Source organism: Diadema setosum, chromosome 19 (assembly GCF_964275005.1).
Source record: "Diadema setosum chromosome 19, eeDiaSeto1, whole genome shotgun sequence".
Classification (NCBI taxonomy): Eukaryota; Metazoa; Echinodermata; class Echinoidea; order Diadematoida; family Diadematidae; genus Diadema; species Diadema setosum.
The window spans coordinates 14,580,691-14,608,233 of NC_092703.1; the positions used below are offsets into that span (position 1 = coordinate 14,580,691).

The window sequence follows — 27,543 nt, forward strand, 5'->3', positions numbered from 1 at the left end:
TTATGATAAGTGTTTACTTTTGAAAAATTGTATTGTTTGAGTTTGTGATGCTTTCATCCATATGTTGTTCGAGTATATAGCGTAAACTTGTGGCTTTTTTTTCATTTTGAATGATTTTTTGATCGAACTCATGCAGTTATCGACATTGTAACTTCTCCCATGTTCCAGGAAAATGTCATTTATCTCCTACATTTTACTGTATACGTTGTACAATTGGGTGTAATACAATATTTATTTTGTGTAATACATCCAATGTGCCGAAGAGAGAAAGGTTTAGTGCTTGGTGGTATGCAGTCTGCCGCCATCTGCGTTCAAATCTGCATTCATGCACTTATCCATTCCGCTGTTGTCGTTCGTTCGCTACCAAGGTGAATACCGACGCTTGTCTGTTAAAATTTGCCTAAAACCCGGCGTAAAATTGCACTGTGGATTTCGTATGCCTAGCGCTTTGATGGGTATTGTAATCACTGGTAAGATTTCATTGATTACAGTTCTTTTTTCTGAGGTTATTCGTGTTTTTCATAACATGTCGCCCTATCTGCAAATAGACAAATTTAATTACCATCACCTCAAACAAGTCCGCAACAGTAAATTGTACAGTAGCTATGGTAGAGTAAGATTCTCGTGTGTCCCATATACCGAATTCCGTGTAGGGTTATGTCGTCGTAAGAGATCTGTAACTTTCGTGTCTAGAAATGAGTTAAATGTCTAACTGAAGAGGAGAGCTCTACGTCTCCACCCCTGCAAAATTCTGCGAAGTTATATTTCCAGCCAGGTACTAGGTATGGTACTACGAGGTAACTTGTTATTGTTAATAAAATCTCCATCATCACAACAATTGCATCAGCAGACCTGTTGAGTGCTAACGTTAGGCAGAAAAAATCTTGTCTTATAGTTTTAGAAACCTTTATAATAGATCTACAGATGTTCCTAAAGATTGCTGTTATCGGTCTCATCATGTTGTCAGGCGTACAGTTTGGTGTTGTCGGCAAATAATTTAACAGTGGAATTTGTAGATGTCATACATTGTAATTTGTATGGAGTCTGTTTGGAGGAGTGTTATGCACTTGTCAATGTAATGACTCACCCCACTACCCCCGGACATGGGTGCGTCATTTCCTCGTTTGGTCCGTCAAATTTGTGACCCAGGTGTTCGTCATTTTACCAGCTTTGTCCGTCAAATTTTTGAGCGAGGGGTGCGTCAAAATCCCATCATTGTCGGTCACATTTTTGACTGAGGGGTGCGTCATGGTACATCACTTGGCTATGGAAAATAACACGCATTATTCTGAACCGAGGGGTGCCTCACTTACTATGGAAAACTGCACGCATTTTTGCACGCTACCAGTACCGTATACACGTACCGCGAGTGAAATTACAGTGAGCGTTTTCCCGCGGCAAGTGAAAATCAAAGTCGGGAAGCGTTTTGGAATAAGAGGGGAAAATGCTTGCCAGAATCTGGCAAGCAAATAATTTAAAAGCCACCCTTTCTCCTCACATTTTTTAAATAATGTTCTGTGGTGACAAAGGCGAATTTTTGACAGTAAAAGAAGCGGCAGCAGACGAAACTGCCTGCCGCATGCCATTTTCTGCTCGCGGGAATAGGGAGCTTTAGATTTTGACGCGCGGACGTTTGAGCCGACGCTTGCGCTGGACGTTCTCCTCTCCCTGAGTCGTGTGGAAAAGTAGCTTTAGATTACGCTGGGACGCAACGTCTAAAAAATACAATCGCGCCCCCATATGATCAGTGCATGAAGAAGCTCTCTACGTCGCAAACTGTGCGGACGTGAAAATAGCCCAGTACGCGTAGTGAAAAACTCAGGCGACGCAAGCTAAAAATAGATTGACTTTACGCGCGCTACTGCGCACGCTCAGAACATGTTTTTTTCCTTTGAACGTCCGCGCGTCTAAAATCTAAAGCTCCCTATTAGCCCGACGAGACGCGCGACGCTGTTAAGTACGTAGTGCGAATCTCTACGTACAGCGACGACTGGGCTGTGTGTACTCGCGGGAATGCCGTGGCGTGGTGTGTACCTGCGCTGCAGTATGCATCCACCGGACTAGCAATGGCCGCGCACACACAGCGCATCTGCACACGTGATTGTCATGTATGGATTGCATGCACAGAATACACACTATAAATGTACGGAATACTTAGTATCGTAGCATGCAGCAGCGTGATGTACGGTGAATGACGGTACGGTGCTTACAGGGCCATGGTAAGGGAAACTTGCCGAAACTTTTACAAATTACAAGTATGTTCACGGACCAAAAGAAAATGAAATTGCTTGAATAAAACGTATGCAAAAATCGTTTCAGTATTTTCGGGGGTGCGTCAAATGTACCGAGGATGTCCGTCAAAAAAGTGACCGAGGTGTGCGTCACTTTCAACGAGTTGTCCGTCAAAAAAGTGACTGTGGTGGTCGTCACTTGCAGCGTTTTGTCCGTCAAAAAAGTGACTGTGGTGTCCGTCAAAAACCCTGTGTTGTCAGTCAAAAAATGACCATGACGCACCCATGTCCGGGGGTAGTGGGGTGCGTCATTACATTGACAAGTGCATTAGACTAGTCTATATAATCTATGACTCACTGAGTATGACTTTTTTTTTTTGGGGGGGGGGGGTATTTTTGCAGTTTGAATTAAACCACTGCACTGTCCATGTCCCTTTGGATTTGCTGGATGAGGTACTTCACCCCCCTCGATTACATCTAACATGTTGATTCACAAATAAAAATAGAAATACAAATAAAAAATTAGATAGTAAAATTGATATCTGATAAATACATTGCACTCACCAGCTGTTTGAAATATCAAAGATTTGGCTGGGATTTTCATGGAAAAAGGCATCATACAACACTGTAGCTACCAACTTGTCAGTTTGCTAATAAAGCGCTATTACTGCACTCTGATAACAGAGTAATGGCGAATGTATCCAATGACTGATCACATTGGTTTCCATGGGTAGAGCATCTACCCCCCCCCCCCCCCCGACAGTATCAGGTATAAGAGCCTTCGGTCTGTTTCTAAAGGAGAGGATTTCTGCGAAGCCAGTCCTATTCTTTGTGGAACATATCCCCAACGATAGAGCACCTTGACCCAGGAATTACTGATTGGTAAAAAATCAAGTCCGACATCTAGATTGAATGTCTTGGCACCTGGCTTCACAACATTGTTTACACTCTTCCCTTGGCATAGTGTTGTAATTATGTAAAGTAAGCTGTCCATAATTTGACCGTAGCACCGTCCAAAATGTGACCACTGACATTTGACTACTTGTTTAGTATTCCTCATGCGCAGGGTCAAATTTTGGTACAGTAACCAATACGCATGGTCAGATTGACTCACCTAGCTATGGTTTCTCTGTCTTCTCTTCAGATTCTCATTGGAATTAGCTAAAGAAAAATAACTTTGAAAAGGCTGCAATGTGTTAGCTAGGAATTTTGTCTTCTAGTGTGATTTTACTTTAATTATTTGTTTGAATTGAAGCAACTTTCTGTGTTTTATTTCCCAAGCCTACTTTAACTTTGTATCCTGACATGAATTTAAAGAATTTTTGTTGTTTATGTAGTTATTTACTTTTATCGTTATATCTTTTTCCACCCTATAACAGTTATTTTGGTCACTGGAATTGAAACATCCACAGTCAAATCACAGCACTTTTTTCAACTTCTTGGGTTCCTGTAATTTGGCTTGAATATTTGCATTCCTACAGCTCTGAGTCTGAACATGAAGGCAAGCACAAAGAAAGTTGTAGACTATTTTCTCTCTCTTTCTGCTAATTCTATCCTCTATACTTGTACTGTTTGTAGATTCTGCTGTATTTTTATACTACTAGTGGGCAATTGGTGATATGGCTCACTGGATCTCCTGGGAAAAGGACTACCAGTACCCCTGATGTCACAGATACAACAACACACACTCTAGTGCAGTAGTGTCTCACTGGATGTGAGGGGGCAACCCCACAGTCAACTCCATCTGTTAGCGTCGTCAACCACCACACTCTCCCAACATGGCCGACTTGGGCGGGACTAGACGGACTGGCCGCAAGAAGGCCCAGGACCGAGCCTTCTACGAGAAGCAGACAGACCGGGAATCGAGCGCCGAGATCATCAACGAGGCGAGGGCGGCTCTGCGGACCGTGCCCACCAGGCGGCCGTTCACCCCGAAGGAGGACAAGAGAACCCTCTTCAGTGGTAGCACCACCAGGGCACCAACAGAGAGACCGCCTTCAGCCTTCAGGTATGTTGAAATCGTGGAAGGCCTTCTTGGTCTTTTATGTTGCGATGTATTTTATACAACAAATAATGCACCTGTAGGTGAGTTAGTGGAGGTGCGGTGCACTCAAGGGTATTTACAATGGTGCAACATGCACAACAATGTGAGCACCCAAAGTGTGTGCTGCATCTTCACTACCATCACAAACTTAAAACTGTGCATTATTTGTTTTATAAATGGGTCTGTGAACCACAATATCAGCTGATAAAACTTTGTATTTCAAAACAAGGGGGCTGCTCAAGATTCCATCAACCGTGGCCGTGCAGAGAATCTTGTGAATCAAACGACTGTGTAGAGAAATCGGTAATCCACCACTTAGGATGACACGCGGTGAAGATATGTTTTTTTTTGCTGCAGTGTATGGACACTTTTTGCACTCACATGCATTTTTAATAGCAATAAGAATAAAGAGAGCGCATGTAACTCATTTCAGCGCTTCTGATTGGCGACATTCTTCAAACGGTTTTATGATACACTTTAAAGGAAACCCAAGCCCAAAGAGAAATGTGGATTGAGAGAAAGCAGAAACATTAGTAGAATGCATCAGTGAAAGTTTGAGGAAAATGGGATAATCGATGCAAAAGATATGAATTTTTAAAGTTTCGGTGTTGGAACCACTGGATAAGGAGACTCATCAACAATATAAAGAAAATATAAAGGAATTCCACAAAATTCATTTTCATGAAAATTACACATTCCATCAACTTGATACTGACATATGTTAAGAGTAGCAATTATTACCCCTGCTTTTTGAAAGCGGTTAGTCAAGTGCTCTTTCATTATGCTAGAAAAGTGAATTTTTGAGGAATTCTCTTTATATTTTCTTTGTATTGTTGTCCACACATGGCACCATAACCTGTAGTAGTCTCTTCATCCAGCAGTTCCAACACCAAAACTTTAGAAATTCATTGCCCCATTCAATTTCAAGAGGACTAGTAGTTAGTAGCAATATGTCAATCCTCCAGTGCCAGGCTTATTTTATTCTCCACAGATTAGAGTTAACTGAGGAGCTCACCACTGAACAAAAGGCCCATTCTTGCAAACTAGGTCATTCATGCAAGGCAACAGACATTGAAATACTGGAAGTGGTACTGCACTCTGATTGCACTTGGTGTACAATTAACATGGTACGCTTGATTCAGTAAAACATTGCAGGACAGACTGTACACCTTGTCCTTGAGAGATAAGTTTGATAAGCACAATGTGACAAGATAGACATTGTCTAAAGGACAAGGATATCAGAGTTCATACAAAAGCACACACAAACACATGGGTGCTGTAATCCTTGTATTGTTAAATTTGGCACTGTAATCCCCCTTGTACAATATGTAGCAGTGATTGACACTTGTCCCTATTTCAAGTATGAAAGGGGATGAAGTGGGGGGGGGGGGGCATAAGAGACAACCTGGAAACAAAGATGTTGAGGGGACAATTATCCATTCCTGAAAGGGATTAGCAAATTTAATGAGAGCTGAGAAGAAAGGCGCAATCTGGAAGTCCATCTACTTGAATTGATGCATTGAAGTGATTTTTCAGGGAGTGTGTATTCTGTCATGCTCATCGTGTTAAAGCCATTGAAAACTACCAGGTAGTCCAAACTGTCCAGGTAACAAGTATCCTCGGGCAGGTGTCTATGGGAAATGTGTGTTATACATGTAGTATGTACGTCAGCTTATTCTCAACAGATTAATGTTGTTTTGCTTTTTTCATTATCTGAGATTTACCAGATCCACTGTAAAATAAGTGGTGATCAGATTAATATGAAAGGGGTGATGGTCCATGACTTTTCTCCTTGTACAAGTGTTGCTTGCAGACTTGCCAGTTTAAATTCAGTATGGAGCAAGGCTCTTCTGGTGTTGTTTGTCAATAAGGTATCTATTAAAGACCCTGTAGTGGAGGGAAACAAGGTTACCTCAGTGTGATTGATCTTTCTTTATTGCCTTTTGGGGTACATTTGAAAAACATGACTAGCACTGGCCTGCTATGAAGAATAGAATTGCCTGTCGGCAAATATGTGCATCCAAGGGTACGCGCATTGGTTACATTCTAGTCCAGTAAAATTTCTCCGGCTGTGTGTGTTACATGGAGTGCAGTGATAAAGTGATAAATGTTCCTGAATATCTTCAATTCAGGCCAGCTTTCCTATTCCATGGTATCTCCATGCTACTGGGTCTTTACTTGTGGAAAATGATTTTCCTGGTATCGCATAGCAATTTACTTTGCATTTTGGTATGACTGCTGAACAAAATGTTATTTGTATAAGCAATTTCATCACATACTGTAGACTGTACACCATTTTGAGCACAATAGTATGTCCATTGACTAAAATTGCTGTACAATTTTGAAAAGGGAAATTATTCCTTGAAGTGAGGAAAATGCAAGAAATTTGACTGGGTGTATATCTCCTCTTCGCCTTGTTGATCTATTATCAGTAAAAAAAATAGTCATGTCAGTTTGATTCCCAGTTCATTTCGTGGTGTGGGAATGGACATTAGTACACTGTGTGCTCCCCGTACAATGTATGTACATCAATGGAGAGTGACATTGTCATTGTAAGGGGGTAGAATTCTAACCTGTCTTACAAACAGTAAAAGTGTTCAAACAGGATGAGGCTGCCGCTTGTGCTCAGTGTGTTAAAGCATGATAATGATGGTTTGCTCAGATTTGGAGTTTGGAATATGCCTGTATGGTGGATTTCTTTTTTCTCCTCATAATGTACAATTATTTCATCTCAAAGCGTCAAAAATTACTCATCATTTAGATCAGCCATTGCTTAAATACTCACCCTCCAGTGTAAGATTTAGTGGGAAACTTAAAATGAATTGCATACAGGTACAATATAGATTTCTCTGTAGAGTACTTGACTCCCACAAAAGACAGGCTCAGTTGAAGTGATGGGATGTTGAGGATTAGTCATACATGTTATAATACAATGGACTCATTCATGCATGGACTACAATCTGCCAGTGTCAACATGCATCTGTGACTGTCAGTCTGAGTGAGAGTAAATGTCAATATGGCTTTCGGCCATGTGCAAATAATTGTAAGGATGAATATGGCACTACATTGTATGTTAGAGATGGATAGCCCCCCCCCCCCCCCCTCAAAAAAAAAAAATATGAAGATACCTCTTACTGTTTAAATTATAAGAAGCTGGTTGTGTATATATGAATATGTGTTGATGTGTTGATAAATACCTCATTATGCTCCATATTGATACCCAAATGAATTTATGTTTTCTCCCTCCCTCCCCCCCCCCCCACCAAAAAAAAAAAAAAAAAAAAGCCTGGGATCAAGGCACTTTGATGGGGTAGACTCAAGGCCACCGTCTGGGGCCAGACTTTCTCCACTGGAACATGTGAGTATACCACACCTTGCATCTTGGCATTTTGTGTGTTTCAAAACCCTTTGTGTGCTTTGAGTGCAGATTGACACAGAAAACCCTATAGCATTGTACACACCATCAAGTCCCCTGGCACAGAAAGGGCTAAGGTAGAGCTACAAGTTGATGCTCTTCCTTTCCACTATACAAGTCGATCATGGAATATTTTGATAATGCGACAAAGTTGCCAATCAAAGATATCCTAAAGTGCGGTTTTACATGCAGGATGTAGACAGTTGTAGAAAGTGCAAGCCATAGACTCCAGAGCACTCAGTAACAGGCATGGTTGTGAGAGATCAGGATAGCTGTAAACCCAAACTGTACCGTGTAGATGAATTTGCAAACATTGAAATAACTCTGTTACCATGTTCTTATTCCCCCCCCCCCCTTCTCTTGTTGTAGCAAAAGTGTTAATTATGAGAACATTGTAATGATTAGCACTTTATTCCAAATTATCAGACATTGTGTTTGTATGGCAAAGCAAACATTTGTCCGTGGCTTTAGGGACATATCAACCATTACCTTCTGCTCTCCCATCACAGAAACCTGCCCCACCCCCTGTCAAGCCCATATCTGTGGATGACTATGCCCCGCGACTCCCCAAGCCCCCTTCTGCCGACCCCAAGAGGGCGGGGTCGGGAAAGAGGAGACCCCCACCCAAACTTCGCAGTGCTCTCAGTCAAGATGGACAGAAAAGTGAGTAGTCTTGTGCAGTTTGCTCAGAGCTGAGCTGTAGTGTTACTGTTTTATCAATGAGTCATGTATGCATACTAAAAGGAGTGTGCTCAACATTTTATTGTCAATTTCCATAAACTGCATTCATAGTATTTAGTAGTGTGTTACATTTGCAGATTAGTTGAATTTCCCATCTTGTTCAAATTATTGATTTTGTTTAAGTGCACACCCATGCACAAAACCATGAATTTGTGCTGGAAAAATTGTGATACACCTGCACTTTATCCAAGGTAAGAAACAGTTCATGTTTTGTGAATGACTCTTCAAAACTATTTGGCAGTCTGATGAGGAAACTCTAAAAGCATATTAATTGGTGTTACATATTACATAATTGCCATTCATTTAATCTGGTGTTGTGCATTTTATACCATGTACTACTATATACATAGTATTTAGCTTGTCATACAGATGTGTATGGATGTATGCAACTGATATGTACATGTGAAAATGTCATGAAAATTTTGGTGCGAATGTCCACAGTCCAAGTTTTGCCCCAGCCACTGGACAGGAGGAATTCAGCGCCCAAAGGTGGACCCCTGATGGGGGAGAGGCGAGTTCAGAGTGGACCCAAGGAGCGTACCCAGCAGCTCCTGGGCAACGGGGAAGATGGCAGCGGGGAGGGAGGGGAGCAGGAGTTGCCACGCCCCTCCCCAGACAGCGGCATGCCCAGGGTGAGATCGGCCGAGAGTCTGACCACCAGCAGCACCAGCAGCAGCCGGTGAGTGATCGTTCAGTGGATGGAAAACATCGAAAGAATACAGATGTCCAAATCCTCAAGCTGGAATCCCTCCTCTTTTTTTTCTTCTTTTTTTTTTCCGTTCTGCTACCTCTCTAGCACATTTCAAGATACAGATAAAGTTCAGAGAACTCCCATTCATGAACTACTTGTATTGTGTAGAAGAGCTTACAATTGATATTACTGTGCCTTCATGAAAATCTACATAGAATTTTATGGTATTTGTGAATACTTCTTGGCATGCTTGCTTGTGTCCCATCATGTTCTTGATCATTGGTCATTGAAGACGTCAGAAATCTAGTAACTCGGACCTGCCTATTTGGCTACCTAAATTTTGTAGAAAAAAAAAAAAGTTTATAGAGTGGTAGTAATTCCCGCAGGTTTATGGTTATGCAGTCCTTTGGGTAACATTCTTTAGGAAGAAAAATACATACAAAAAAGGCTGAAACTTTGTGAAAGATGATAATCTGCTGTCTATCACCCAAGATCTTTTTGTAAAATTCCAAACAAGAAATAATGAATTGAAGATTTGATATTACCAGTGATAAGTCTTTCCTGTGATTTTTTGATAATGTCAGTAGATGGTTGAAGGGTAGATCAAATTCAAATGAGATTTAATGTCTTAATTAAAGTAATAAAGAAAATAAAGAACATATCAAGGGGATGAAGAAATTTTGAGTAACAGTTTAGACTGTTGTTGGCACCACATTTACAGCATCACTATTGAGTCTGAACTCAGGATTTCTTTTTTCAATTCTGTAGGATTTTCAGTGCTCTCTTTGGGGGCCTGAGATGTTGAAAAAGCCCTTAAGAAAAATAATCTGAGTTTGAGATGCCCAAAGTGTCAGGTAAACCTTCTTATAATGATGAAATATTTAGCAGTATTGACTCTTTGCACATTCCATCCTTTCCATACCTCCCTCCCCCTATCACACCCTCTCTGTGGATACAGTGAGGGTGAAAGTGAAAGTGAAATGGTGAAAGTGAAAGAAGCAAGAAAGCAAGACAATCACAACTAACAAAGCAATGCTCGCCTGGTCTCATCCTTCTCCCTTACTGTATCATCTACCCACCCCCCCCCCCCTGCCAAATTTGCATTTTGATAACAACACATCAACAAGTGGTACCATGGTTTATTGTGAGATTCAGACCATGGCCCTAAGATGCAATGATAGATATCGTGTGGAGAAACTGATTACTGCTTTATGGCTTTATTATTGCATCTGTCAAGTCTGCCGTATGTCTTGTATATATATATATATATATATATATACACTTACAGATCATCAGCAGGGAGTGTTGGCACAGAACGAGCCGAGAGTGGCTACTCCAGCGACCGACAATCAGCCAGCAGTCGCTCAGGTGAGGGATACAGTTTTATGCAACTGATTGACAAATTGCCCTATATCGACGTAAATCGATTAAGAATTTCATGAATTTGGATACAGTTTTGTTTTGTTTTTGTTTTGTTTTGTTTGTTTGTTAGTTTGGTTTTTTTTACAGCATGTTTCTGTCAATTTTATTTCATTGGTATTCATGTTGATTCCAGTGAGGGAACAAATGAAGTGAGCCAACATTTGTGATCTTGCATCACAAAACCACCAAAAAGTCACCAGACCTGTTTTTTTTTTTTTTTTTTTTTTTTGGGGGGGGGAGGGGGTTAAGTGTAGGGTAGATTGTGAAAGAGCATACTCTAAGTCTTGAAATGACATATAACTCAATACACATGGGCTTTCCTATAGACCCATGTAATAGTAGGAAGAATGTACACCCTTTGAAAAACGTTAAATGAGAAAAGAAGCTTTGAAATTTAGAATCTATTCAAGTGCTTAATCTCACCAAGCGGAGCTCCGTGCAATTAATGTGACGACAACAGGGTATAAAACTCCATAGCAACCACTATGAAGGGATTATCAGATTAAACTGAAATTTGATACACTCATTAAGTACATTCTATTAATGACTAATATTAACTTTCAACACAATAGCATCTTCTGTTCAAAAGTTATTAGAGTTGAAATTGGAGCATTTGTGATGGTTTCTTTAAAGAAATGAAAAGAACCCTCTGGAACAAACCTAATCACATAATTCAAGAAAAAAAAAAAGAAAGTGTTCTAGATAATCTGAAAAAAAAACTAAAAAAAGTTTGTGTTTGTTTTATAATCTCAAACTTAAAAATTATATAGGAGATGGCTTGCTCTTTCATAAAATATAGGAGAATGAAAAATTTACTGGATTGACCCATTTTACCTATTCTTATTCATCTTCAATCACCTTTTCCTGAGTAAGGTGATCATTATTGTATATACAGGTCATGGCTTGAACCATACCCATGAAGCGATTAATAAAACAGTAGTGAATGGTCCTTATTCATGCAATGGGCAAAGATAAAACCAAGAGTAATATACTTCCAATTGCTGTATGTTGGCCCATGAATGGTTATCATGGCACTCTGACCACTTCGGTATCATAAGTACCCAGTAGCTGCTCATTTTTCATTGTTATTCCTGACAGACAAAAAGAAAATTTTGCATTTGAACAAATTACCATTATGAGAAGAAACATTTTTATTGAGCACTTGTGTTGATGTGTTTCACAGGACATGTTGTTGTTGAAGTGGTTGAAGTGCAAAAATATGTATATTGTGATATCAGAGGAGTGCAATAGTTGGTTAGGTGCCTGTCTTGGTAGTGTACACCTGTATGTTTAGGAGATGACATCAAAGTGCAATATCCAACAATTGTCGACAAATATTGCATGCCCAGCAGCCACAGCCTGCAATGATACTTTTTAGCAAGCGTCATGTAATGAGCAGTCAACCAATCAGATAGCAAGAATCTATATAGTTGTTGTATCAGATGCAATATGTCAATGCAGATATGAGATTACTATGGTGAACATGAAGTTCTTCATTTGATACGTGTATGTCTTTTTATAGGGAGTGGCAGCCGACGAGAGGAGGAGTCGCCGGAGGAGGCCCTCTATTGGAACGAGCGAGTTAGTCCCATACTCGATAAGATCTCATCATTATGTAAAGGTGAGTGGCCTTAATACATGCCGTTGACTTTTTACTTGTCCAAGATTGCACATTAGGTACCTGCTTGCTGTTTGTTCCATGTATTTTCCCGTGACATAGGTAACTGCGTAGTGCAAATAACCCCAGACTGCTTTACATGGTGAGGACCTATTCAGCATTCTTCTTGTGATCTTGAATTTTTGTACAAACATTTACAAGAAAAACTCTACTATGAAGTTAGATATATATGACAATGTTAATCTAATCTAAATTTCTTTCCAATAAGGAGTTATCATATTTTTTTTTTTTCATCACGTCATATAACTCTGGATACAGCTTTAGGGAGACAGTGTATGGAACATGTGTGCAAAGTTTTTTCAACAGTAAAGCATGGATGAGTGGGCTAATATATGATGCATCACACGTTACCTGGGGTGCCGTAGTACCCCGGGTAACCGCGTTGTGTAGTGCCACCTCCTGTCCACTCGAGGACAGCCGGAGGAAAATGCATGCACTGTGTGTGCGTGTACATAGCATTCCCATGCCACTGCATGTTATACTATGCGTGCATGGAAGCTGCGTTACCACTAGCGTGTGCTTTAGTGCAGTGCAGTGCAGTGGCTAGTGCGCACTAGCTCCAGCACCAAAATAATTTCCTCTTTTTGGCACCCAGGGTACAACCTTTTTAAAAAAATAAATAATTCAACAAAATGGCTGATTTTTATTTGGTACCCCGGGATACCATTTATGTCATCATATGTAGCTGAAAACATTAACCCATTGAGGATGGGCTGATTTTGCTACAACACACATAGACACTTGCCCAAGTATACTTGGGACTTGTCCTCAACGGGTTAAGGAGACACAGATTTGTCTCCTTAAGCTTTGGTGTCTCTTTAATGTAGTAATTATAACCAATTATTGTCTGCGTGAGGTGACATCTAAATATGTATTATTTTCTATTTAATTTTCCTTTCTTTTTTCTTTAAATACCAGCCAACCTGGCCCTTGAGGAAGTGCAGGAAGTGTGCTTACTGTGCGATGACCTCTACTTGACCCTGGAGGCCCGTGACATGCTGGGGCGGGGCGCCAAGAGGAGATCCTCGGCCCTGAAAACCATCTTCAAGCTCCTGGACCAGACCGATCCTGGACTACTACTCAAGGCTGCCAGGCTGGTGCTGGCGGTGAGTGAGAAACTGTCACACCGGATTAGACTAGGACCTCGTTCCATGCAATGCAATATCGCCGCTGGGGTGACAAGACCTCGTATCTACACAATGTCAGATGTTCAGGAGAGCCAAAAAACATGGCGACCAAAGCACTATAGCGAATGGGATAGCCATTCCTTTGACATGGCGTGGTGGCTTCATTTTTGGAATAAGACAGCTGGGATTTGGCCAGGACATCACTTAACCCATTATTTGACCATTAATCTAAAAAAGTCATTTTCACCAAAATTTCAGATACAAGGTCTTGTCACTCCAGCGACGATATATTAACTGCAGGTTGTATTATAGTATACAGAGGGTTGACACTAAATTTTTCCTCTAATGACCCGTTTGGGTCACTGAAATCTTTGAGACTGAAATTTTTGGTGGTGTGAAATAAAAGGAAATATAAGAATCCCTTTTGAATCTTAGCTTCCTGTTCAGGTCACCAAAACATATTTTTGAAACCCAAACATGCATGTGAATTGAATGAATGCAGCAATCATAGTAAAACACATCAGTAAAAGTTTGAGGAAAATCAGACAATACGTACAAAAGTTCTGAAGTTTTGTAGGCACCACTGCTGAGTGAGAAGACTACTGCAGATTATGATGTCATACATGGAAAATGAGATCAATTATTATATAAAGAAAATTCCACAAAGTAAAATTTTATATGAAAAGTACACATTCCCTCACCTTGTCTCAGACATAATTGTCAAGGGTAATATCATTCCCCCAGCTTTCTGAAAGAGGTGAGGCTAGTGCTCTTTCATCGCTAGAAAAGTCAAAAAAGAACATTGAATTCTTTTGATATTGTGCCTTATTATCCCCATTGTTCCTTATTTTTGTCACCAATCAAATTTCCTAAATGAAAGCTAAGCCCAGTATGTAAAGTTGATAACTTAATTTGTAGTCATGAATATGTTCATTCCACCCACATGGTTTGAAAGGCTATACATCTTTAACCTTGATTCCTTCATATCTATGTTCACTTGTGGAATAGTGAGGCCCATGCTTATTTGTGTTAGGTCTAAAAAACAATCTCAGATTAGCTTCCATATTTGTTTTGTATAACACCATTGTGAAGAAATTGTGCCAAGAGTGTGAATGCATCATGAACACAATTTCTATCTATCTATCTGTCTATCTATCTATCTATCATTCTATCTATCTATCTATCTATCTATCTATCTATCTATCTATCTATCATTCTATCTATCTATCTATCTATCTATCTATCTATCTATCTATCTATCATTCTATCTATCTATCTATCTCTCCATGCAGTTGGATGTTAGTGGCAGCAACCTGAAGGCACTGTGCAAACTCCTGTTTAAACTCAGCCGAGATGAGAAGAATGACACTCTGTTCCTGGAGAACAACACTTTAGGTATGTCATTTTTTGCTGTCACGTTTCAGAGATAGGGAGGTGGAAATGCAGTGGGCAATCATGAGATATTCAAGTGCTTCTATTTTTCAGCAGAAAGTTATATTCTTTAGAGCTTCACCATCTGGTTTGGTAACAAATTAGATCATAACATTGGAAATAATGTACTGATTGTTATTGTTATAATGATAATAATAACAATTAGTAATCAGTTCTTAGAACGCATAATACCATAGGATAGTCTCTATGGGTGTACACATGAAAAAATCTTTCAAACATTTCTATATTCACAAATAACAAACTATATATATATATATATATATATATATATATATATATATATATATATATATATAAACTAGTATGTCAGGAATATTGCACAGACTCACAAACACATACTGCACTTGTCAAATATTTCATGTTGTTTACTACAAGATTATTCTTTTATAAAGTGCTTCTAAAGGTGACTGAATAAAGGCAAAGCTTTTCAAAGAGCCTAGTCAAGTACGTTAAGAGCCATAATTGTCTAAATTGTAATAATTGTGACAAATGTAAACAACTGTCTATTTGTCCTTTTTTGTTAACTTTGTTGTCCATCTGTTTTCTTTTCTTTCCCAATTCCGTATACCTCTTCCTCTGTTGATATAGATCTATTTACTTGCCTGTCTATATGTCTGTCTATCTATTCGTATACCTGTTTAGCTAGTTATCTATCTATATATATATATATATATATATATATATATATATATATATATATATATCTCTTGCTTTTCACTTTTGTGTATTCAGACATATTACACATCCATGTGTTTCTCCAACAGATTTAATAGTATCACTTATAGCCAAGACTGACTACACAACCAACTTGGAAGCCCTGGTCTACTGCATAGGTGGACTCAAGTGCCTATCAGCCAATGCCCAGATGAATGTAGCGCTGTCCGACAAGGGTCTAATCGAAGCTCTCGGACGGATACTCAAGGCTGTAAATGCATCAGTAAGCAGTGCTTAACATTGTGATACCAGGGAGGTGTTACAGAGATGGAGTGGCAACTCTTCGTAATTCATGCAAACACATGTTTGGGTTCAAGGCGTTACAATGGGATGTCTAGCATTCCATTAAGCTTTGAAGTCATGCTCGGCACCGCTCTAGTTGCAAGACGAAGTTCGGAGACGAAGAACGCATTTCACCTTTCGTTGAATTACAAGCTCTATTTCACCGCAAAATTTTATATGAAATACTCGAATCGATTTAGAATAGTTTAGGAAAGAATTCACTGTTATTAACATGTATTTCTAGTTTCTTCGTAATTCGCAAATCGAAAGGAAATTAAAATTAGGCCCTCTTAAAAACCTAATTTTTTCTAAAATGCGCACATTTCCACATGTTAATTTTCTATCTTTTAATAAAGGGATATTTTGATCTTTCAAATAAAGTACTCCGTTAAAGCGTGTTCCAGCGTGTTTTTAAACTATTTGCTGTTAAAATTGTGAGTTTTACACTGCAGTTTGATTCGCTGCTCCAATTCAAGGTACACAAATTCATTGTTGCCATCACATTGAAAGAGAGAGCGAATTGCAGTAGGAGCAGATGTGAGAGCGCTAGTCCCGATTATTGATGCTCTCTTTTGTCAAAGCACATGGGTAACACCTGTAGTTGAACGCATAACTTCTCGGCGGTGCCGCGCATGACTTCAAAGGAGAGCTTTAGTTGCCTCTCCTTCTCTAGCACCTCCCTGGTGATACTATTATGGTAGTAAGCGATAGAGGTAGTGGTAGTGGAAGGAGTAGTGGAAGTGGTAGTGGAGTTGGTAGTGGTGGTGGAAGTAGTAGTGGTATTGGTTAGTGGTAGTGGTAGTGGAAGTGGTAGTTGTAGTTGTATTGGTAGTGGAAGTGGTAGTTGTAGTGGTAGTGGTGATGGTGGTGGTAGTAAGTGGTGGTAGTGTTAGTGTTAGTGTAGTGTTAGTGGTAGTGGAAGTGGGAATGGTAATGGTAGTGGGAATGGTAGTGGTAGTGGATGTGGGAATGGTAGTGGTAGTGCAAGTGGAAGTGGCAGTGGTGGTAGTGGTTAGTGGTAGAGATTAGTGGTAGTGGTAGAGGTAGTGTTAGTGATAGTGGTAGTGGTAATGTAGTGTTAGTGTTAGTGGTAGTGATAGTGGTAATGATAGTGGTAGTGTTTGTGTTACGAAGTGGTAGTGGTAATGGTATTAATGTACAGTGGACTCCCATTATAACGAAGTCCTCGGCACCTGCAGTTTTCTTTCGTTACATCAAAATTTTGTTATAACCGAACAAATTAACAATGAAAAAACATAGTGCAGATAATGTTGCGGTCTGAATTTTTACTTTGTTGTAACCAGAATTTTGTTATAACCGTGTTCGTTGTACTGGAGTGTACTGTACTATAGTTTGGTTGTCCCTGAGTAAAATATAGGCCTCATGATATGCTGATGAAGTGCAGATGACTTCCAAAGTCAATTTACTGCCATAGAGTGATGAACAAACCAAAAGGAATTAATGTAAAATGGTGGGTGTCAAAGGCTATCATTGAAATTGTGTGTAGCAGACATTATTTACATGCATTAATGTAATGCTGATAGGTTGTCAGAAAATGAAATACATGTACCAGTGTGTGTTTTTGATGGCAGAGAAAGATGTTATGCTGCATGTGGTGTTTGTTTGTTTGCTTGTGTGTTTTTTGCATTGTGTATATTGTGAACATGGAGGAAGGCTTCTCAACATTACTAACGGAATCTAAGTATTAATGCCTGATTACAGACCAGTTGAATGGATTTGCGCTGGCGCAATATTGACAGTGGATAATAGTTTGCTAGTTTGTAGGAGGCCCAGCCTACTCAGATTAGTCTTGTATCTCAAAATCAGGAATTTTCAAGAGGGCAAAAAAACTTCTTCATTTTCGCAACAATTTTGCAAAGGCAAATCAATGTTGATGTCAAATAATGCAGCAACATTGCTTGGGATTACATTGATGAATGTTGATTTTTAAGCTTCAGTATTTTGATTCTTGAATTGGATTTGGAGGTGCCTTTTTTTTTTTTAGTATGCCAAATGAAATACAAGGTCTTGTCACCCTAGGGACAAATAATTTTGCTATGACATTGATCTTCATAAAGTGAGGTTTAAGTTCTGCAATAAGTTCTGTCATTTTTGTTTTGTTTTGTTTTGTTTTTATTTTTCGATCTGCATCCAGGCAACCAAAGGCTCCAACAACAAGAACTTGTCCAACCTGCTGCTGCAGGTCGTGGGCACGCTGCGCCACCTGGCAGACCGCGGGGAGAACCGGCACGACTTCCTCGCCAACAAGATCATCGCCGGCCTGTGCGAGATCATGGAGCTGTTCACCGGCGACGGAGACCTCATGATGCACGTCTCGAGAATTCTCAGGTGAGACTGCCCGATTCTCCTCATTGCAAAGCAGCCATGAGAAAATTTGGTCATGGCTAACCCCTTTTGGTGCCAGGAACTTTGGACAGTGTGTACAGTGCTATGGGATTTTCTGTGTCATCAATCGGCACTCGAACTGCACAAAGGGTTAAGAATCTCTTTAAAAAGATTTGCTTATACATTATGAGGAGGCAGTCAATTACATCATGTGCTTGTGGGTTCCATGACAATCACTCCTGTGACAATTTATTTGCTTCAATGAAATACCTGCACGCTGAGCCAAACAAAAAAACCTGCCCATGCACATAACCTTAACCCCAACCTTTGCCTCACATCAAACTAAAACTAAAACCCTTTCACAACCCTAACCCTAACCTTTAGTTCATGGAGAAAATAAGACCAGAGCGCTTGTCACAGGAGCAATTGTTGTGTCACCGTTCCGTTGTGTGTGTATGTGTGTGTGTTTGTGTGTGTGGTGTTGTCGTGACCAAGGTTGGTGCTTACCTCGTGACAGAGCTTGTGTTATGTGACTTCCAGCCAAGACTTGGCATTCCACAAGATGCTACTTTATCTTTTAAGTAGGAACCAACAAAATGTCAGAAGTTTGCAGCAGATCCAGTACCATAGGAAAAAGTAAATAATGTAGACATTGTGAGAAAAATTCATAATACGTCTTTATGAGAGTCAGAATTTTAGTTTCAAACTAATTCCTATTTGAATCTTATCACCAAAATAGTCACCCATACAGTCTCTCAAACTTTTAAGACATGGATGTGGAATTTTTTTTTTCAAGGAGAGGCTCATGTGCCTCCATAAAATGTTGATACAGCTTTCAGGTATGATGCACAACAGTACCCCAGCACCCCCAACCAGTTGTGCAGAAGCTTTGCAGTAGATGTGCTGTATTGTACATATTGTGTATCAGGGCAATTACCCCCCAAGGACCCCCCGGCTACATGTTGGTTTATAGTGATAAGGTTAGAGTAAAGATTAGGGTTAGGTTTAGGGTTAGGGTTAGAGTTTGGGTTAGGGTTAGGGTTAGGATTAGGTTCAGGATTGGGATTAGAGTTAGGGTCAGGGGAAGGGTCTGGGGTAATTGGCCAGGGGGTAATTGCCCTAGAACCTGCATTTTGTACATATTGACCACATATTCATGCAATATTATGTCACTGCGCATACATGTTCCTGTTTGCATGATGCATAAATTTTCGTGAGTCCAACTCTGATGCAGATTTGTCGTGCATTATTGAAGGACAAGTTCACCTAGATATATATGTGGATTGAGTGAATGCAGCACTATTTATAGTAGAACATATCAGTGTAAGTTTGAGGAAAATTGGACAACCCATTCAAAAGTTATAAATTTTTATTTTATAAAGTTTCAATGCCGCCATCACCAGATGAGAAGACTACTCCAATTTATAATATCAGATGCATGGAATTATATACACAAAATTAAAGAAAATTTGTCATGCTTTTCCTTTTCTCACGCAATAAAAGAGCGCTTGAATTGCCTCTTTAAGAAAACAGGAGGAATAATAACCCTCAACATATTATGTCAGTAACAAGTCGAGGGAATGTGTTCTTTTTTTTTCAAAAAGTGAAATTTTGTGGAATTCTCTTTATACTTTCTTTACATTGTTCTTTGCATGTGATGACATCACACACTGTAGTAGTCTTCTCATTCAGCAGTGACTGCACAGAAACTTTGAAAATTAATAACTTTTGAAGGGGATGGCTAGTAACTGATCAGTGGAAATCAGTGGGAATGCTGGGGGATGATTGTTCCAATCCTCATATTCAAGTAATGTGCAAGTGTAATGTGCAGTTAACGATCGCCCCGTCACTGTACAGGCATGCTAACCTGGAAACATTTAACTGCACATTATTTGAATATGAGACCATTCTGAAGCAAATAATTTTCACACAACAGTAGATATATAATGTACTCTTAAATGACTCCCACAAGGATTGGAACAATCATCCCCCAGCATTCCCACTGATTCCCACTGATCAGGTACTAGCCATCCCCTTTAAACGGATTGTCCAATTTTCCTCCAAGTTCCAGAAATGTGTTCTACTGATATTGCTGCTCTCACTCAATCCACACGTATATCAAGGTGAACTTGTCCTTTAAGTTGACAAAGTGGCCAGCAATTCTGTGTCTGTCCTTGGACATACATCCTTTAAAGGGGCATTCCAGATGATTTTTATGATTTCACATCATTATTGTACTACATGAATTGACAGCTCCGTGTATAGATTTGTGGAATTTATTGTGGTCCTTGAGCGGAGAAACCAATACTCTGAAAAACCGTAAACAAATTACACTGAACACTGTTGATGGCGTAGGAGCCTCACACTCTTCAGAAATGTAGCAGTGCAATTCCATTACAATACTGCTTGCTTAACAAGTTCACCTATGTAGAATCTATGCATGCTTCCTTCTTTTGTTCTGCTTCCTTGAGCCCCAACTCATGCATTCTTATGGTGAGGCTGTTATGTTGTCATCCTTGTTCATTTCAATTAGTTTGTCATAAATTTTGAAAACATTCTTATTTCTCATCCCAGTCACGATAAATTCTGAAACTTTGTACTCAGTAGAACAAATTTACAGTTGTTCCAATGCGAAAGTTAAAAAATCATCATCTAGAGGTCTCCTTTAACATTTATTGTGATTTCCCCCCGACAGCAAGCTGACCCTAAACAATGATTGCACTGCGGTCCTGGCCGAGCACCCAACTGCCTTCCAGTCGCTGCTCTCCCTCCTCGGTAAGCACCCGGAGAGGAATGACCTCGTCGTCAGGGTGGCCTTCGTCCTCGGCAACCTGACGGCGCGCAACGACGACTGCCGCTACTGTCTCTTTAACACGGAGAGCGCCATGGAGACGCTCCAGGGCTCCATCAGAAGATACTTCGCCAAGGATCTCAGGGTACGACTTCAAAGTTATCCTCTGCGAGTCAGCGTGTTTCTTTTCCATTTTGATTTTCCCTCATCACTTTTGGCTTATAACATAATATATAACCTAAATTCATCAAGGTAGTTCGTTAATCAAATCCATGGTTTATAATTATTCCATGGAAGAAAAGATAAGCAAAAGAATAGGCAGTCTGCTCCCTTAATTTCATCCTAGTGTCTGATTTGAAGTTATACTTTACATGATGAACTTTAAGTACTGGAATTAAAAGTTTTAGCTGTCATCTACAAATTTACCTATGAATTTTGAAATGGTTATGTGTTTGTGTGTGTATTTGGTATGCTTTAAGCTGTAAAAGCAAGATATTTTTGCAACATGAAATTTTCGCGAATTGAAGCTAATGGCCTTTTTTGCTGCATGAAAGTTTCATGAATTTCCACTGACAGTCAAAGCATGTAGTGTAGACAAGAACTTTAGTGTGAATTTTAATTTTGCAAATCTTGGTTCTCGTAAAATTCTCAAAATTAAAATGCACACCAACATTTCTGGTTTTATTAGCTCACCTGAGCCAAAGGCTCAAGTGAGCTATTGCGATCGCCCTTTGTCCGTCGTGCGTCATGCGTCGTGCGTAAACTTTTTACATTTTCATCTTCTTCTTGAAAACCCCAGGACCGATTTTCATCAAACTGGGCAGGTAGCATCCCTAGGGGGTTAGGAACTCAATTTGTTAAAATGGGCACCATGCCCCACCCAGGGGGCCCCCAGGGGGGCAAGACCCCCCAAAATTAAGGAATCTTTAAAAATGTTCTTCTCTAGAACCAGAAGTGATGGAGCTAAGTTAATACTATGAGTTAGTACATTGATGACTGTAGTTTCAAGTTTGTTCATGGCAGAATCACGGGTGCCCCCCTTGGGACCCAGGGGAGGGGGTTGAGGAGGGGTCCTAATGGGGCCTAAATTGTACATTTTTATCTTCTTCCTGAAAACCTCATGATGGATTTTCATCAAACTTGGCAGGTAGCATCCCAAGGGGGTCAGGATCTAAATTTATCAAAATGGGCACCATGCCCCACCCAGAGGGCCCCAGGGGGCCCCAATCCCCAATAATTAAGGAATCTTAAAAAATTTAGGCCCTTATTGTACATTTCCATCTTCTACTTGAGAATGCCTGGTCAAATTTTGGTAGAGCTGTGAATAATTTAGATTAGTGACTGCGTGAAAGGTTAACTTGTGATACTCAGGTGAGCGCTAGACCCGCGGGTCTCTTGTTTAAAACCAAAAACTTTCTGTATAAAAACGTAATCTTGATACTGACTTGGAGTCCTCATTGTTTCCTGCCAGGAGAGTCACAGTGAACCAGCGGGAGACACCAAGCCAGATGGCAGCACGGAAGATGTGATGATCAAGCTGATCAGGGTGGTGGCCAATCTCTCCATCAACCCTGACATCGGACCCCTCATCGCCGCCAACGAGACCTGCGTCGACCTCCTCATGCAAGTCCTAGGTGAGACTGTTGTTTCTATTCTTCTTTGTCTTCTTCTTCTTCTTCTTCTTTTTTCTTTGTATTCTTTTTTTTTTGTATTTTCCTTTGTATTCTTTTCTTCTTTTTCTTCATCTTCTTCTCCTTCTTCATATTCGTCTTCTTCATATTCCTCTTCTTCATCTTTCCTTCTTCTTATGGCACAACATACCTGGTTGATAACCATTTGCTGACTTTTGCTAGTCACCTGGGAGGAACCAGGAGGGGTTGGCATTGTCTGCCTGTGTTTCATTAAGCCTTGGTGTAACCCATATACTTTGCTCTTAATTGCAAAGGTATTTCTGAAGCATTTGATTAACTCGTTGAGGATGGGCTAATTTTGCTACAACACGCATTTTCCGTAGACCCCTGCCAGAGTATACTCGGCACTCAACAGGTTACGAGGGGAGATAAGGGCAGCACAACAAATAAAGGCCAGACTCAGTGCCCATTAGATCACCCGGAGTTATCCGGTTCATAAGTAGTTCCAAGATTTTGTCTTGTTGGTTTTATGCAATCCTTCATATTTCCAAGCAAAAAAATTGGTTATCTTTGGCAGAGTTTATGCTTTATTATCGCATACTCATATCATGCTGTTGTCATGAGCGTGGCATCCAAAACTACTGGTACGGGAGTTATTACATTTGATTTGCAAGGCTGTATCTGTCCTGCATACATTTTCAGTTGGGATTACGCTTAGGTTTTTAGATACCAGACAAACTATATTCAACACATCAGTCTTACTAGGATGCCAGCCTGAATTTCATAGAGTACAGGCCGGTAGTGTGGCTAGGCTAGCGATGTTCCATAAGCTGAGATCGTCAGCTAAACCTTAACATACATGTTTTTGCCCTCTCACTTTTATTCAGTGTCATTGTCATTGACATCTAACCTATGACCTCTGACCTCTAGAATCGAAGGACATCCACCAGAGCGAGGAACTGGTGCTGAATGCCCTCATCACCATCAACAACCTCTCCTTCTATGACATCATCAACAGTGCCATCGTGGAGAGGCAGATACAGATCGCCAGACGTGAGTTCTCGCCTCTCAGGGGCAGGATCTGGGCTCAATCCTGATATTTTCTAATTTGGTTTTGATTCGAGCCCATTATTATGTTTACATTTATTTCCAAATACAACAACTGAATAACAAAGCATGCAGAAGTAAAGTAATGTACAATACAAGAGGGAGAGGGAGGGGGAGGGTAAGGGTAAGGAGGAATGGGGGGGGGGATCAATTCGCATATGCCACTGATATGCCACTGATACACCAATAAATTTGGTGCCACTGATACACCAATAAATTTGGTAATTGTAATCATTGTCATTGACATGATTGTAATCATGCACGTTTGAAATTCACTGTGAGGTTTATGATCATCTTCTGTTTTTTGCTAGTGCTACTGAAGCAGCTTGTCACTGACCACACAGAAGGAATGATCGAGTCATCCAGGGTCTTTGGAAATCTGTCACGCTCCATCGATATACGCAACTTTATCACGGCAAAGAAGGGTGAGTTAACATCTGGGTTGTTGTGTGGCCTAAACTGTTTAAGTGCTTGGTAATTGATTGATGAAAAAACCAGGAAAACACATTCATCTGACAACACTTCTTGTAAAACTTGAGCGTTCAGCATCGGTCGCTGTATCATCCAGTGCATGTGTCGGGAGAAAGACTTGATTTTCATACATCTCTTGCAGATTGAAACTAGCAAGCACATCTATGTAGAACTTTGTAAATAGTAAAACAAATGAACAAACATACAAAGAAATTATGTCTCTTTCACATTTCATTGTGTGGTCGACCTAAGATTCACTTGCATTGACACGCTGGGTTGACTTTGCATAAATTATTAGTAGAGTATAAAGCCCTCTTTTGACAAACCTTACCCCAAAAATCATTTGGACAACATCCAGAGAACAAAATTCCATGCCTGGGGCAATAAAACCAAAGGAGAGAGCAAGGGGTACCGTTTTAACAGACACACACGGAAGACCTTCTCCAGGTAGGTTGTTACGTACCGTTTTAACAGACACACACTGAAAACCTCCAGGTAAGTTTCCGTAACAACCTACCCATTTGAATGCGAAGGGGGTGTGCTTACAATATCCATGCAAGTGATCAGCGAGCGATGTGTCATTCTATTTGGACTATTGTGCATGCTTACTGACTGTATCAAAGGAATTTTACCGCGAGAGCATTTTAACAGAAGGCGTGTCGGGTTAATGTCTAGGTAACGCTGGGGAAATGTTGGGGTAATTACCCTAGCCGGCTAGAGTAGAATTTGTCAAAAGTTACTTCAGCAACGTCCGAGCAACAGTTTGCGGGGGACCGTTTTAACGTTTTACACGGGGACTGTTTTAAGATTGCCCAGATGTTGTCCCCATAGCTCTGGTTTGAAAGGCTCTTGTTTTGGTTTCCATGGTTACAAAAACTGTCGATCATTTTTCCTTTTGCTCTGTACAGTTGATGAGATGATGGTGATGCTGCTGGATTCCGGTAACCGGGAGGTGGTCTACACGGCGTGCGGTGTGCTGATTAACTTGATGGCAGATGAGATCAGGAGACCCACCCTCAAGAAGGAGGGAGGGATTAGCAAGTGAGTGTTCGTAGTTTGTGATGAAATATGTGATTTCAATAAACCTCCAAACTACTAAAAACTGTTACTATAAGACCAGAGGTAGACAGCCTGTACAAAATGCTTTGTGCATTGCTTCTAAGTTTCTCTTGATTTTTTTTTTTCTCTCAGTATTTGTGTCTAAGATATTAAAGAGAAAGTGCTCTTGTAATTCCACCAAAAAGGAGCTATCAACACTGGAAGGAAATGAAAAAAAAAAATCAAAAGGTTGATGAGATAGTTTCAGTTCCCTTCAAAACCATTAAATAGCATAAATGAAATGATTATACAGTAGATTGATTCTGAGTCTCTTTACATTTCCTTGTTGGAAGGAAATTGAGTTTTCTTATAGTCTGACTGGGAGAGGCCAAAGTACCTAGAGAAAATAAATAGAAATTTAAAAGATTTGGAATTATTTTTGTTCTTTGAATATGGGAGGGACTTGGCAGTAAAATGCTAACAGGTTTAATTGTGCAAACAAAAATTGATATATCTTCTTGAAACCTTGCTGCAGTATGTACACTGATCAGAACGAAAGCTCTGAAGCATAATGAAGTAAAATAAAGTGTTGAGTAGGGAACACACAAACATAGTAATCTTACAATGGTACTTGTATTACAGTTGCACTGGACAAGCTGGATTTTCATACCATGCTTGAGGGGCCTTGTGTAACATACATATGAGTGCTAAGTTTCGGAAGAAAGGTAATTGACCTACTTAATGCAAATGAAATAGCCTGTCAAGCGATGTAAAAGTGTGTGGGCACTTAAAGGCTTAATTAGCACTTAAAGGGTTAATTGCAAGAAGTAAAAGACCATCCATCCCCTACTTTCATTTCTGCCACAATTAACCACCAGATTGATTGACGTCCTGAGGGATTATGGGCGGGGCGACTGGCAGCTGGCCGGTATGGTGTGCATGACGCTGTGGAACTACAGCGAGAACATGGTCAAGGCAGTGGACACTCTAGGGGAGCAGGAGACCAATGACCTGTCCGAGCTCCTGGTCGACTATCTCGGTAAGCCCTCCTGACTGACTATCTCTGCCGATGCTGTTATTCATTCTTACCAAAGATGACAATGTAGTGTTACCATCCATATTCTTCATTTCGTCCCCTGGGTGACGAGACCCTGTATCTAAAAAATTTTGAATTTTCTTGAGAGTGAGATAAGTATTCTGGTTATTTTCGCAACATTTTTGATGAAAAGATATCGATGTTGATGTCAAATGATGCGGAGACTTTGTTTTGATGACATTGATAATTGTATTGTTTTACAACTTGTATCAGTATTTCTGGTACTTCAAATTGAGTAAGGAGTTTTTAGAATACTGCCAATTGAGATGATGAGGTTTTGTCACCCCAGGGAGGATATGCAATGTCGCAAGTAATATCAGAGCAAGCTCAGAGGTGGACACCCACAGAGTGTCTCCTCATCTTCTCATCTTGCTTCTCCATCTCTCCCCTGTCCCCCAGATGAGGAGGTTGCCTTGGAGACACCAGAGGGTGTGGACTGGGATGTGGAGACCCAGCAGCTGATGAAGTCCTACTGGAAGACGGAGTTCTGCCCCGTGGCCTCCCAGCTCCTGGACAGGATAGAGCAGCACCACTCGGACCTCGTCCCCATAGATACCCCAACCAATGTCGTCATGGCAACCACGTGAACGTATCCTCCCGCGATTGGCCATGATCATCTCAGTCTGTGTGCCCTTGCGTGTGTGTGCATGTGTGTATGTATGTGTGGTGTGGTGTGTGTTTTCCTGAGAAAAACAATTCCACAAGAGATAGACATGACCTTGGCAATAGAGTTTGCGGTTGTTGTGGGTCTACATTCAGATGTAAGGCACAAGTATCCTAGCTGTTTTTACAGGGAATGACTCTCAACTCGTGTCCTGCAAACATCAGTAGAAGTTTCGTCTCGTCAGGGATGTTGTTTTGGCAGTATGTGTACAATGAAAATTGGTAATAAAGCTTTTGATAATTAGGCTCTGCGTCATATGTCATGAACGTACCTATTTAAAAAATGAGACCAAAAAAAAAAAGAAATAGGAAAGCATTGCCAGTGTCAGTGACCATAAGCTTGTAACAGGCGTGCTGTAAGATATGTCTATGATTGGACACTTTGCTAGAGAATATGAAGTATAAAGTATACTATGTGCAGGGAGTCAAGTTCAATGAATGCGATGTCACTGTGGCACCAGGCTGCCTGCATTGGCTACCAGTATAATCACATCAAAATGACTGCAGTGCAGCACAAGCCATTGTAGGACAGTTAGGTTCAGATGCATGCTCTGTGCTATAGCTTGTATCAGGAGGAAACTAGCGTAGTGTTTCAAAGCAAAC

General features: G+C 40.4%; 1 protein-coding gene across 1 annotated transcript; it reads left to right on the plus strand.

Annotated features, from left to right (window-relative positions):
* Window positions 1–375: 375 nt before the first annotated feature.
* LOC140242779 (armadillo repeat-containing protein 2-like) lies at window positions 376–27,050 on the plus strand. Its single transcript, XM_072322538.1, has 18 exons — window positions 376–470; window positions 3,836–4,239; window positions 7,561–7,633; window positions 8,200–8,353; window positions 8,873–9,110; window positions 10,411–10,490; window positions 12,067–12,165; window positions 13,141–13,328; window positions 14,642–14,744; window positions 15,566–15,738; window positions 17,953–18,146; window positions 20,839–21,079; window positions 22,406–22,568; window positions 23,496–23,618; window positions 23,984–24,097; window positions 25,052–25,184; window positions 26,060–26,220; window positions 26,677–27,050. The coding sequence occupies exons 2-18, from the start codon at window positions 4,010–4,012 to the stop codon at window positions 26,862–26,864; spliced, it is 2,655 nt and encodes an 884-aa protein (XP_072178639.1). The 5' UTR covers window positions 376–470; window positions 3,836–4,009; the 3' UTR covers window positions 26,865–27,050.
* Window positions 27,051–27,543: the final 493 nt, after the last annotated feature.